This window comes from Mustelus asterias, chromosome 10, assembly GCF_964213995.1.
Source record: "Mustelus asterias chromosome 10, sMusAst1.hap1.1, whole genome shotgun sequence".
In the NCBI taxonomy this organism is placed as follows: Eukaryota; Metazoa; Chordata; class Chondrichthyes; order Carcharhiniformes; family Triakidae; genus Mustelus; species Mustelus asterias.
Window position 1 is genome coordinate 105,165,864 of NC_135810.1, and position 14,828 is coordinate 105,180,691.

The 14,828-nt window shown below is 42.2% G+C and overlaps 1 protein-coding gene across 2 annotated transcripts in view; it reads left to right on the forward strand.

Annotated features, from left to right (window-relative positions):
- Window positions 1–14,828, forward strand: part of ppme1 (protein phosphatase methylesterase 1) — a 48,365-nt gene that overhangs the window by 24,149 nt on the left and 9,388 nt on the right. Inside the window, exons 6-10 of one of the 2 annotated variants that reach the window (XM_078222363.1) lie at window positions 4,415–4,569; window positions 4,760–4,850; window positions 9,166–9,231; window positions 13,017–13,170; window positions 14,700–14,811. In XM_078222363.1, coding sequence (XP_078078489.1) covers window positions 4,415–4,569; window positions 4,760–4,850; window positions 9,166–9,231; window positions 13,017–13,170; window positions 14,700–14,811 — 578 coding nt within the window. The remainder of the gene's footprint in view (window positions 1–4,414; window positions 4,570–4,759; window positions 4,851–9,165; window positions 9,232–13,016; window positions 13,171–14,699; window positions 14,812–14,828) is intronic. The other variant, XM_078222364.1, reaches the window with a different exon arrangement.

Here is a 14,828-nt window from a genome sequence, read left to right on the forward strand (position 1 = left end):
GTTAGGTTGATTGGTCACGCTAAATTGTCCCTTAGTGTCCCAGGATGTGTAGGTTAGAGGGATTAGCGGGGTGAATGTGTGGGTTTGTGGGGATGGGGCTAGGGTGGGATTGTTGTCGGTGCAGACTCAATGGGCTGAATGGCCTCCTTCTGCACTGTCTGGTTTCTATGATTTCTATGATTCTAAGCTTTGCCACTTCAAGTGGAGGTGGAGCCTCTCCTTCAGAAGTTTCTCTAATAGTTTCCCTACCACTGACGTGAGACTCACTGATCTGTGGCTCCCTGGATTATCTCTACAGCCCTTCTTAAGTAGCAGAACCACATTAGCTGTTCTCTAGTCCTCTGGCATCTCCCCTGTGGCCAGAGTGGAATTGAAAATTTGCGTCAGAGCCTCTGCAATCTCCTCCCTTGCCTCCCACAGCAGCCTAGGGCTCAATTCATCTGGACCTGGAGATTTATCCATTTTTAAGGCTGCTAACACCTCCAGTACCTTGTTCTTCCCTATGTCAATTTGCTCAAGAACTTCACATTCTCTTTCCCTGAATTCCATACCATCGTCCTCGTTCTCTTGGGTGAAGATATTCATTCAGCACAATGACACTTTTGAGTATATGAATTAGGTTAATTTGGGTAAATTTTGAAATATTCAGTATAGTTTGAACACCTGCAATATAAAAATGAAATTTTATGAGGAAAAACTGATGGCTATATGCCAGTGAAGTGTTTGTAAATAATTAATGAAACATGAGAATGCAAAAGACAGGAGGTAGCCTGTTGAACTTTCTCCACCATTCAATAAGATTGTGCTGGTCTTGGACTTCAATTTTGCTTTCCCCTTGCTCCCATATCTTTTTATTTCCTGAGAGACCAAACAACTAACTATCCCAATAAGTATATTAAACAATGGAGCATCCATGACCCTCTGGGGTAAAGAATTCCAAAATTTCACAATCTTATATGTTTTGCTTCACCTCAATCCTAAATGATTGGTCCCTTACCCTGAAACTGCCCCGTATTCTCAAATTCTCTAACCAGTGGAAGTAGCATCACAGTATCAACCCTTTTCAAACCCCTTCCTGAGGTTATATACAATATATCTTGGATATTTTTATCTTGTTGCATGACCTCTCACCCACCTTATTCTTCAAAACTCCAGAGAATAAGGCCAAATTTAATAATGGAAAATAAGGAGATGGCAGATGAATTGAACAGGTATTTTGCATTGGTCTTCACGGTGGAGGATTTCAAGGGGGTGAAAGGCTATCAGAGGTAGGCAGGAAGATGGAGTTGACGTGGCAATCAGATTAGCCGTGATATTGAATGGTTGAGCAGGCTCAAAGAGCCAAGTGGTCTACTCCTGCTCCAAATTTGTATGCTTTCCTTGCGTGTTCTTCACTTCACAGCTCCAAGATCACACCTGAAAGAAGTGTGATGTTCCTGACTAGTTCTTACATTTTTTTTGCCTCACTGATATTTTTCCATTCTGTCAGTCCCTTCGGTTGTGCTCTCTCTTCCTCTTTCTTCATCCTCCATTCTTTTCTTTCTCTCACATTTCTTTGTCTGACTGACTTTCTCTCCTGTTGTCATTTTCTCTTATCACTGTTGTACTCTAGACTGCCACTGGTTTCATTTCATTATTTGCATCTTCGTTCAAGGCAGAATCAGTTGGCTGTGTCAAAAATAAATACTCTCCTAACTCTACCCTCTTGCTTTTTAACCCTTTATGCAGCTGTTACCTAATGAAACAGCTTAATCAGAATCTTGGGAGCTGGCAACAAAATCATGCAATAACTAATGTTGGATCGAGGGTGAGGCGGTAGTGGTGTTGTCACTGGACTAGTCTCCAGAGACCCAGGGTAATGTTCTGGGGACCTGGGTTTGAATCCCACCATGGCATACTGAAAATTTGTAACCATTGTCAAATGTCAATCCCATTTGGTTCACTAACATCCTTTAGGGAAGGAAATCTGTCGTCTTTACCTGGTCTGACCTATATGTGACTCCAGACCCACAGCAATGTAGTTGACTCTTAAATGGCCTAGCAAACCACCCAGTTGTATCAAAATGCTACAAAGTCAATAAAAAGGAATGAAACCGAATGGACCACCTGGCATTGACCTAGGCTCCGGGAATGATGATGGGAAATCCAGCCCTGTTGACTCTGAAAAGTCCTCCCTACTAACATCTGGGGACCAAAAATGTTTGTACTAGTCAAACTACAGCCTGACCTAGTCATCCTCACAGAATCATACCTTACAGATGATGCCCCAGACATCACCATCACCATCCCTGGGTATGTCCTGTCCCACCAGTAGGTGAGACCTAGCAGAGGTGGCAGCGGCACAGTGGAATACATTCAGGAGGGAGTTGTCCTGGGAGCCCTCAACAGCGACTCTGGACCCTATGAAGTCTCATGGTATCAGGTCAGACGTGAGCAAGGAGAACAGATGGATTACTACTCCATGTTGAATACAATTTGGAGGAAGTACTGAGCATGGCAAGAGTGCTGAATATATTCTCAGTGAGGGACCTCAATGTTCATCACCAAGAGAGCCTCAGTAGCACCACCATAGACTGAGCTGGCTCAGTCCTAAAGTAGTCATGATGTGGAGATGCCGGCGTTGGACTGGGGTAAACACAGTAAGAAGTTTAACAACACCAGGTTAAAGTCCAACAGGTTTATTTGGTAGCAAAAGCCACACAAGCTTTCGGAGCTGCAAGCCCCTTCTTCAGGTGAGTGGGAATTCTGTTCACAAACAGAGCATATAAAGACACAAACTCAATTTACATGAATAATGGTTGGAATGCGAATACTTACAACTAATCAAGTCTTTAAGAAACAAAACAGCATGAATGGAGAGAGCATCACGACAGGCTAAAAAAGATGTGTATTGTCTCCAGACAAGACAGCCAGTGAAACTCTGTGGGGGTTACAAATAGTGGGACATGAACCCAATATCCCGGTTGAGGCCGTCCTCGTGTGTGCGGAACTTGGCTATCAGTTTCTGTTCAGCGACTCTGCGCCGTCGTGTGTTGCGAAGGCCGCCTTGGAGAATGCTTACCCGAATATCAGAGGCCGAATGCCCGTGACTGTGTTGGGGAGCACTTCAGCGGTCACGGGCATTCGGCCTCTGATATTCGGGTAAGCGTTCTCCAAGGCGGCCTTCGCGACACACGACGGCACAGAGTCGCTGAACAGAAACTGATAGCCAAGTTCCGCACACACGAGGACGGCCTCAACCGGGATATTGGGTTCATGTCCCACTATTTGTAACCCCCACAGAGTTTCACTGGCTGTCTTGTCTGGAGACAATACACATCTTTTTAGCCTGTCTTGATGCTCTCTCCACTCATGCTGTTTTGTTTCTTAAAGACTTGATTAGTTGTAAGTATTCGCATTCCAACCATTATTCATGTAAATTGAGTCTGTGTCTTTATATGCTCTGTTTGTGAACAGAATTCCCACTCACCTGAAGAAGGGGCTTGCAGCTCCGAAAGCTTGTGTGGCTTTTGCTACCAAATAAACCTGTTGGACTTTAACCTGGTGTTGTTAAACTTCTTACTCAGTCCTAAAGGACATTGCTGCTAGATCAGGTCTACAGCAGGTGCTGAGGGAATCAATGGAAGGAAAACCATACTTGACCTCCTCCTCACCAAGTTGCCTGCCATAGATGCATTTGTCCGTGACTGTATTGGTTGGAGTGATCACTCCACAGTCCTTGTGGAGACTAAGTCCCATCTTCAGATTGAGGATCAATAGATTCTTAACAAGTAATGGGGTGAAAAGTTATTAGGGGTAGATGGGACAGTGGAATTGAGGTTACAGTCGGAGTAATGACGGAGTAGGTTTGATGGGCCAATCTGTTTTGTTTCATTCGCCTTCGTGTAGGAAGGCCAATACCGACTGAGGGCTGGGAGGGTGGGGGGATGATGGTGGTGAGTTGGAAAGGTGACGGGCTGTACATCCTGCTCCTTCCCGCTAAATTAAACACCGCGCCAAATGCAGCACCTAGCCAAGCAAGCTGGTAAGTTACTTTAGTCATCTAATAATAATTAAAATTCACTCAAGACAACCTTTTTAAAAAAAAAGTCCAGTTTTTTGCTATTGGCGGTTTTCAGATAGTGCATTTGTGACACTGTACCTGTTCTATAGGATAAGTTAACATAGGGCTATTGAAACCAAAAGGGAAAATGCTGGAAAATCTCAGCAGGTCTGGCAGCATCTGTAAGGAGAGAAAAGAGCTAACGTTTCGAGTCCAGATGACCCTTTGTCAAAGCTGCTTTAGGGCTATTGAATCCATTTGCACCTCGATTAGATAACCTATTCGGACACAGTAAGCTTTAAACAGTCTGTAAGTCAACTTGGTTTGAACTTGTTGCTGTATTTATTTAAAAACATATTTTTCTCTTTACAGAGACATTGGTAATATAGTGGAAATGCTCTATGGTGAAAATGCTCCCCCTATTCTGTTGATTGGCCATAGTATGGGTGGAGCAATAGCAGTTCACATTGCAGCACAGAACCTGGTGCCATCTCTTGTGGGCCTCTGTGTGATTGATGTAGTAGAAGGTGGGTTCTTTAAGTTGCTATATGATTTTTTTAAAGATTTGTTTTATTTTAGGTAAAAGCAGATATAATGAGATCTTGCGTAATCCCTCTTATAAGTACTGCATAGTAACTTTGCCATGTCTATTAGTGTACATATAAATGAAATTTCTCTTAGCATTTTGTAACTTATTTTTAAAAAAATAATTTCTAGGCACGGCGATGGATGCTTTAAACAGCATGCAAACGTTTTTACGGAGTCGACCTAAACTATTCAACTCTATTGAAAGTGCCATAGAATGGAGGTGAGATTTCTTTACCTTTCTGACTGAAAGTAACTCCTCCTCCACTTCTGTGGAACACCCTCTATAACAAGCCCTTTTCAATCAAAGGACAAAAGAACCAGGATAATGAAGTCCACATTATCCCAACAGGAAGAGGAGTTGTATTAGTACAAGCCAGCAATCTTATCTAAAATGGTGTGTCTATCATAACATAGCAGTCCAATTATAGGCTTAGGCAAGAATTGATCATTCTCTTTTCTAACCATGGTGAGTGCCATCTCTGGTTGGGAGTAGGGCACTTTGGGAGTTTCATGAGCCTTGAATCAAATTTGAATGAATCAAGGTTTGGTTTTGTAAGTACGTAAAGAAAAATAGTGATTTCTAGCTTGGGAATAATTCTTTTACCTCCAAAAAATGAATGTTAAAGCACAAAGTCATTTCTCTCATGCATCTCTCCATCTCGCTCTCTCAGAATTTGCCTGTCAACACTAAAGTGTTTTATGACCCAAACACCCTTTTAAACAACTCTGGCGTCCCAACTGCTAAATCAGTCACAAAAATCATGGGTATGGACAGCTTGGAGAATGAATTTCCAGTGATAGTTAGAAAAGGTCATCAGTTGCTTTTGAACATTTTGAACATCTTGGTTGTTGGAACTGACAGTAATCATTTGTTGACTCGGTAGAAATCCAGGGTGTTCTGGCAAATTTCTGGTAGGTTTAATGGGTTTGGTGCTTGTACTGGAAAGGGAAGAGGATTTTATTAGCTTGCAGAGATTACAGCAGCGGAAACAAAGAGGAGAGCAGCTTGCAAGAGACTTTATTTCACATGTTTAGGCCCAGAACCTCTTGCCTGCAATTCACTGTGGAGCTGGGGACATTTGAAAATCCACTTTATCAGGTAGACAGATCCTTGTAACCTTTAGCAGCACCTATTGTCAGCAGAGTCAGATGCATCTTTGCATGTGGCTGACAGTCACTATTGCCTTAAATTTTTGATTGCTTCTGGTCATTCCAGTGTTTGCAAATGACATTTGCCACATCAGCCAATCACTTTTTCATATCTGCACTCAGCAGACTTCAAAATCACTGAGTTCCTGAAGGAGGAACTCGGGGTTTTCTAAGATTGTACATTTGCCTCCAACTGAGAGACACATTTCCTTGCTTCCTCCAATAGGGAAAACTGGAATCTATATAAATAGATATTTCACTCACTAAACATTCAACTGTTTTGCAGACATCCAAAATGCTTCTTGCAGATTTGTACCAGATCTTCTGGTAGCTGCCGTGATGTTAATAGTTCTGCAACAGTTCTTAAGTATCCTATCTTGCACTCGAGCATTGGATCAGAGGCTGGCTGCTTGGTTGCAAAGATTATTCTCCCCAAACTTGGCTAACGTTGCCTCTCAATACAAATGTGTATATATAGGATAAAATAAGTGTCACGATTCCACTTGAGCTCTGATAGAACAGACCTAACTCCTCCAGAAGCAGGGTTATCACTGCAAGCTAGGTATATATGTTTCCTGCTTTACAACCCTCGGCGAATCTTCAGGGAGTTGTTGACTGCACATCTTTTCCATCAAGAGGCCAATTAATTCAGTCAGTAGCAGAGGAAGATGTGGAAGCAGAGGAACATGTGCAATTATAAACACCTGAGGATGTTGTGAAGAGCACGGTCCACCTATTCTGCCAGTTGCATGAGCTCTTCAGTAACTGCTCATCCAGGAATTCTGACTAAAAACTTACAAAGTAAAGTTAAAATTGATTTATTAGTCGCAAGTAGGCTTACATTAACATTGCAATGAAGTTACTGTGAAAATTCCCTAGACGCCACACTCCGGCGCCTGTTCGGGTACACTGAGGGAGATTTTAGCATGGCCAATGCACCTAACCAGCATGCCTTTCAGACTGGGAGGAAACCGGAGCACCCGGAGGAAACCCACACAGACATGGGGAGAACGTGCAAACTCCACACCGACAGTGACCCAAGCCGGGAATTGAACCCGGGTCCCTGGCGCTGTGAGGCAGCAGTGCTAACCATTTTGCCACCGTGCCGCCCATCACAATGCCCCTGAACCAACAGTTGTTTCCAAAACTAGTGCACAGAACTTGCATCATTAGAACTGCATTGATCTTGAACTCGAGCATAGAGCTTTCAAACAAAATGCGTTGCATGGTTATCAAGTACTCGAACAAACTCAACAGTAGGAATTTTAAAAATGATTTCTAATATTTATGTTTAAAATGATGAGCAGTAAGTGACTTTAACTGCCAGAAAGCTGCAACACAAAGGGGCTTCGGGATACTTGTGTATGAAACACTGAAAGCTAGCACACAGGTGTAGCAGGTAATCAGGAAGGCTAATGGAATGTTGGCCCTTATTTCAAGGGGGTTGGAGTATAAGAGTAGGGAAGTCTTGCTACAACATGTATAAGGTATTGGTGAGACCACATCTGTGGGAGTACTGAGAGCAGTTTTGGTCCCCTTATTTAAGTAAAGATATTTCATTGGAGGCAATTCAGAGAAGGTTTAATAGGATGATCCCTGGTATGGAGGGGTTGTCTTATGAGGAAAGATTAAACAGGTTGGGACTCTGCTCATTGGAATTTAGAAGAATGAGAGGAGCTCATTGAAAAATAGAGGATTCTTAATGGGCTTGATAGGGTAAATGCTGACAGGATGTTCCCCATTATGGGAGAGGGCATAGTCTCAGAATAAAGGGGTGCGAATTTACAATTCCATCAGGACTGCACCTTGCCCAAGTGTTCAAATATGAAGTTAGACAATGCATATCAGAGTCAGTTTGTGAAGATGATAGCTAAGGGCAGTCCCATTTTACAAAAGATTCCTGCAAGGTGTAGACTTTCCAATCGAAGGTATGATCAGTAGCAGTAACTCTCCTTCATTTTTCCTTCCCTAGTCTGGGTATGCTTAAGCTATCTATAGTGGCTCCATTATTGCCCTGTTGAGGCTAGTTCGCTCAAAATCAATTAATCTTCCATGATTTGTACAGGCCAGTAGCAGCACATTGTGTCTTCAGAAAATATAATCCTTGTTCCTCAGTTATGGAGGTTTAATGGTCTCTTTTTTAAAATTCATTTGTGGGATGTGGGCGTCACTGGCTGGCCAGCATTTATTGCCCATCCCTAGTTGCCCGAGGGCAGTTGAGAGTCAACCACATTTCTGTGGCTCTGGAGTCACATGTAGGCCAGACTAAGTAAGGATGGCAGATTTCCTTCCCAAAAGGACATCAGTGAACCAGATGGGTTTTTCCGACAATCGACAATGGTTTCATGGTCATCAGCAGATTCTCGATTCCAGATTTTTAAAAATTGAATTCAAATTCCACCGTCTGCCACGGCAGGATTTGAACTTTAGCTGAGTTTCTGGACTAATAGTCTAGTGATAATACCACTAGGCCATCGCCTCCCCATTAGAATCAAAGAATCCCTACCGTACAGAAAGAGGCTATTCGGCCCATCGACCCTGCACCAACAACAATCTCACACAGGCCCTATTCCTGTAACCCCATGTATTTACCCTGCTGATGCTGCATTCATTTTTTGGAAAATTCCTATTTATCCAATTCTGTCTCTTCTATGTTGCTTTGGGAATAATCAAAACCATTAGACTGATAAATATGGTGTTAAGCTAATGATGTATGCTTGCCTTTATAGGATGGGGTATAGAGTATAAAAGCTGGAGTCTGATGTTGCAGCTGTATAGAACGCTGGTTACACCACATTTGGAGTACTGCGTCCAGTTCTGGTCGCCGCACTACCAGAAGGACGTGGAGGCTTTAGAGAGAGTGCAGAGAAGGTTTACCAGGATGTTGCCTGGTATGGAGGGTCTTAGCCATGAGGAGAGATTGGGTAAACTGGGCTTGTTCTCCCTGGAAAGACGGAGAATGAGGGGAGACCTAATAAAGGTGTACAAAATTATGAAGGGTATAGATAGGGTGAACAGTGGGAAGCTTTTTCCCAGGTCGGAGGTGATGATCACGAGGGTTCATGGGCTCAAGGTGAGAGGGGCGAGGGATAACTCAGATATCAGAGCGACGTTTTTTACACAGAGTGGTGGGGGCCTGGAATGCCAAGTAGGGTGGTGGAGGCAGGCACGCTGACATCGTTTAAGACTTAGCTGGAGAGTCACATGAGCAGTCTGGGAATGGAGGGATACAAACGAATGGTCTAATTGGACCAAGGAGCGGCACAGGCTTGGAGGGCCGAAGGGCCTGTTTCCTGTGCTGTGCTGTACTGTTCTTTGTTCTTTGATGTATGTGACTCATCATAAATAAGAATTACTTTATTCAGGTTTCCACCTTTTTTTTTCAGCGTGAAAAGTGGTCAGATTCGAAATATAGAATCAGCTAAAGTCTCCATGGTTGGTCAAGTAAAACTGTAAGTTTCTGGTGATTCCTTATTTTCTGACTATCATACAGTATTAGCAGGAAAGTAAATTTGTCTCATCCCAAGCAAACTTTGATTCTGTGTGGTATTTTGCATCTCTTAATTGATTTGCTATTGAATTCTATGTTTAGTTTCTTTGGATAATTGTTATTTGCCATATTAACTTGAGTTTATATAAAACCTTGAATGTAGAAAAAAGTGTTGAGGCATTTCATAGAAACATAGGAAAGAATAGATGTTAAGGTAAGTGTACAGGTCCTTGGCAGCTGTAGGCTGTGGCAGGATTTAAACATAAGAAGGAAATTTTTTTAGTTTTTAGGCACTGGGGGACGAAAAGTCTGTTCAGATCAGCAAGGAGAAGGAAGATGGACTAATGAGATTTGGTTTGGCATAGGATAAGGGCAGCTGAGTGGGATGAGAAGACATTTGCAGATGGGAGACCATTGGGACAATCCGGATTAGAGGTGACAAGGGGATGGACGAGAACTGAAGTTGGTTTTAGGGCAGCGGCAGGTGAAGTTACAAAGGGGAGGTAGACAGTTTGTGTGATGGATAGGATTCAGGTCACTAGCTCAACGCAAGTGCAGATACAACACAGTAGTCAGGTACAATTGAGACAGTGTCATTAGGAAATATACAGTAAATGGCAGAACCCTTAAGAGTATTGATAGGCAAAGGGATCTGGGTGTTACAGGTACACAGGTCACTGAAAGTGGCAACGCAGCTGGAGAAGGTAGTCAAGAAGGCATACGGCATGCTTGCCTTCATTGGCCGGCACATTGAGTTTAAAAATTGGCAAGTCATATTGCAGCTTTATAGAACCTTAGTTAGGCCGCACTTGGAATATAGTTAAATTCTGGTCGCCACACTACCAGAAAGATGTGGAGGTTTTGGAGAGGGTACAGAAAAGATTTACCAGGATGTTGCCTGGTATGGAGTGCATTAGCTATGAGGAGAGGTTGGAGAAACTTGGCTTGTTCACACTGGAATGACGGAGGTTGAGGGGCGACCTGATAGAAGTCTACAAGATTATGAGAGGCACGGACAGAGTGGATAGTCAGAAGCTTTTTCCCAGGGTGGAAGAGTCATTACTAGGGGGCACAGGTTTAAGATGTGAGGAGGAAGGTTTAAAGAAGATATACGAGGCAAATATTTAACACAGAGGGTGGTGGGTGCCTAGAACTCGCTGCCGGGGGGGGTAGTGGAAGCGGATACGATAGTGACTTTTAAGGGGCGCCTTGACAAGTACATGAATAGAATGGGAATAAAGGGATATGGTCCCCAGAAGGGTAGGGGGTTTTAGTTAAGGCAGGCCGCATGGTCGGTGCAAGCGTGGAGGGCCTGTTCCTGTGCTGTAGTTTTCTTTGTTCTTTAAAATTCATAAATATAATGGATCGATTTCCATTGTTTTAATGCAGTAACGCGATCTGGCAGATCTCTCAGTTTCTGGTTCAACTTGCGAAACTATCCAGAATCATTTGTTTTGTTGTATTGTGCCTGAAACACTTGTCTGAAGGTTTATAAATAGTTGCTATGAAGTGAGTAGGAGTGGCTTTCCCACTAGCTTTATTAACCTAGCGCACATTCCTCTTTCCTCTTCACAGTGGAACAATTGAGGTGATCTTGTGTGAGGTCCTTGTGCTCACAAACACTTGCTCATATTTTGGTTCAGCTGATTTCTGTGAAACACAGAACATTTTCAGTTCAGACCATAAGAAATAGGAGCTGGAGTTGAAAATGGGGCCCACTGAGCCTGCTCTGCCATTCAATCTGATCATGGCTGGTCTTGAGCTCCCCCCATTTCCCTTAATTCCCTGAGAAATCAAAATCTGCTTATCCCAGCTTTAAATGTTTTCAGTGATGGAGCATTCATAGCCCTCTGAGGTAGAGAATTCCAAAGATACTCAACTCTTTGCCTGAGGAAACTTCTCTCAGTCCTAAATATCTGACCCTTTATCCTGAGACTGAGCCCCTGCATGTTAAATTCCCCCACCCCAATGGAAACGGTCCTTGTGTTCACCGTATCAAATCCCTTCTGAATTTTGTAGGGTTAAATGAGATCACCCCTCATTCTTCTAAAGTCCAGAGAATATAAGCCCAATTTAATAAACCTCTCATCATAGAACAACCCTCTCATCCCAGGGACCAATTTAGTGAACTTTCATTGTACTGCCTCCAGTGCAATTGTATCCTTAAATATGGAAAGCAAAACCGTGCAGTTACTTGAGGTGCGATCTCACATAACCCTGTACAACTGTTGAAGGACTTCTTTATTCTTGTGCTAAGAACCCCGCTGATGTTGGACGTGAGGGTATCCCAACACTCGGAAGGCTTACTTGGAATGCCGGTTTTTAAGCATGTGTTTTTTCAGTATAGTATAATATGAGGAAAGATGTACAAACTGTGATAACTTGAGGCGACTCGATGTGGTAAACAATTAACTGAAGGATTTATTGGCGAGAAGAACTATATACACGAAGGATTCAACAGCACAACCAATACAAGTCTACTCCTAACAACGTCCTGACTCCAACTGAAGCCCTCCACCCCCAGGACTGTTCACCCTCACTCCCAACAGGCCTAGGTTCGCACGTTCGTGCTCCATTGGTTCTGGCCCAGTCACGTAACCCATAAAGTACCAGCCCTTAAGAGGTCCACGCTACCACACTCTTCTTCTTCTTCCCCCCACCCCCACGCACACAGACAATTGTATGGGAATACCTATGATAAAACAAAAAGAAAACTGTTAACGCATAGGCAGCGAAATAACAATATTACAAAAGTAACACCAGGGGAAAACAGTTCATAATGTCAGCCAGTCCGGAAACTTCCAGACCCTTGCTGAATGCCGCAACTCTGTCAGGGGTACTTCAGCACTGACAACACAGGATCCCTGATGGGGTGGATGTGCTAGCATCAGTGGGAGCATCAGTTGCTCCCATAACTGGATTCCACATTTTTTAAAGTTAGGAATATCCAATATGTAGTGATATAATAACATTATCCGGGGCCATAATAGCAATCCCAGTTTTAAATGAACTTGGTACTAATGTGTATGCTTTTCCTCTCTCCTGGAAGGTGAACTGATGGAATTTAATGAGATAAAGTCCTCGAGGGGGAGAAAACACAAATCTGGTTTAATTTACAAATTTCATATAATTGACTGGAATTGTAAATCCTGAATTTTATCTTACTCAGTAATACATAATTCAAGTAAACGTTTTACAATGACACTTTGTGGGCCAGCACACACCTTTCAAACTCGTACCCTTTCACTGTGATTGCACTGGTGTTACTCTTCCTGAAGAGACTTATATTCCTCTCGTTATCTTCCCTCTCATAGTTCAACTTAAAAGCTGCTCCAGCCTGTGTACTGTAATTCTCTTTTGGATACAGATGGAATCAGCAACTTGATCTCTGATCTTCCTGATGGACAGTAGGGTGCCAATAAACTAACTATCACCTCAAAGGTGGGATTTCCCCTGGAAATTAATTCTTGCTGCTCTCAGATTAATCAGGCAATCTCAATAATAATAGGTGTAGATGATCACTGAGATGTTAAATAATTGTCCAATGTATCAAGTGATCTGGATAGATGCTTCATCTAGATTCTTAGTCCATGTCTTCCAATTCTGTTGCTCTGTGAACTTAACCCATGGGAGCTAAATTTAGTTTACAAGTAGCGTTTTAATAAACCTATATCAAAAGTCTAGCATGGGGAAATAATCAAAAGTCCAGAAAAGTTACATACCCATTCTGAATTGTTTTCCTCGCAGATGTGAGGATGATAGCAACACTTCAGGGGGCTCCCAATCTGTTGTGGACACAGCTATTAATGAAGAAGAGGAGGAGGAGGAGGTAGAAGAAGGAATAGTGAAGAAGGAGAAAGAACCTGAACCAAGTAAAACAATCAAAGTTAGTAAAACTGAGGTAAGCAATCAGCTGTTGAATTTGTGAAAATAAGTCACCATCTATTTGCTTTTTTTAAATTCTTGTTTTCCTGATGATATTTTTGATACCTTTGGACCTAAACCTATTTATTTTTTTATTGCAAAAATATTTTATTTATAACGTATCTGAAAGAATGGTACCAACATTTCAAAATGGCCGTCACACGCACTGCAACAATATTCAGGTTCTTGACATGCATCATCTTGCACTCTAAGGTGCTTCAATACAGTCAGATATTACAGACATTTCAAAATGAACTACAGTTTCTAACACATGCCGTGGTCCTTCCAAAGCATAACCCCCAGCACCTTCAGGCTGTCTGACCTGACAGTGAAGGGGGCAAGGGATTTGTCAGTCCAATTCCCAAAGTACACGGCCTCACTCTTTCCACAATTTACCTTGGCGCCCAAGGCCAGTTCGAACTGGTTGCAGATATTGATCAGCCTGAGTACCGACAGCGCATCCAAGGAGAAGACGGTGACATTGTCAATCCATGTACAGGGATGCTTTGACTTGAGTGCTTCCAGTGCCTAAAGATATTCCTGTTCTTAAAGTTGCATGCCTTTATGTTTTTTTAAAATTGAAAGTGCCCAGTAATGTGATCAACTCTTCAAATCACATTTTAAATTCAGTTTGCTTTCAAAATGTTAAAATATTAAGCTTGCTAAATTTATTTAAGTGCAAGTAGTAACAAATTTTATTATTGAACTGTTTTTCTGACCATGTGATATTTGCAAGATATCGTATATTTAACTTCAGTAACATTTGTTAAAGGTTCAGATTTGATTCCAGAGCTCATTGATTTAACACAGTTACTTTCTCTTTTAAACTATTTAACTCTCCTTGCTTAATCATCCAATTTAAGCCAAAATTCTAGGGTGATCACAGTCATATTTCTGTCTCTCTTTGTCTGCATTTTGTTCTTCCACTTCTCTTTCTGCCAACTCCTTACATTTAACCCTCCAGACTCTCTGAAGTCACTAAATCTTTACTGGGTATGTTATTGCATGGTAATGCAGTACTTGTGGTACTGTACTATATCAGCATTTCCTCAAAGATAATTCAACACCAGCACCTACCAGATTACTTTTCAACCAGCTCCAGTGCACCTTCATAGAAACAAATGCATACAGCACAGATGGAGACCATTCAGCCCATTGTGTCAGTTCTTTGAATAAGTTATTCAATTATTCCCATTTCCCCCACTCTTTTCCCCACAGCCCTTTAAATTGTTCCTTTTGGTAAATCGTGTTAAACAGTAGTATTGTACTGTGTAATATCTATAAGCAGCAAATATAAGACTGCCTGAACAAATTCCAGATTATAGTTCCTTTTGCCAAAATGGTTCACCATGTGTACCCCCATGTACACTATCTGAGAACTCATTATATTCACTGTGTTTACAGCTTGATGGATTATTTCTATTCCATTCTCTGTCAAGGCTAAAATTTCTAGGCAGTTCTATAGCTGGTTAATCATATAATGTTATTTAATGCTTATTATTTCAGTACACATGGCGTATTGAGCTGTCCAAAACTGAGAAATACTGGGAGGGGTGGTTCAAAGGATTATCCAACCTCTTTCTCAGCTGCCCAATCCCCAAACTACTATTACTAGCAGGTACCTATATTCTTAAT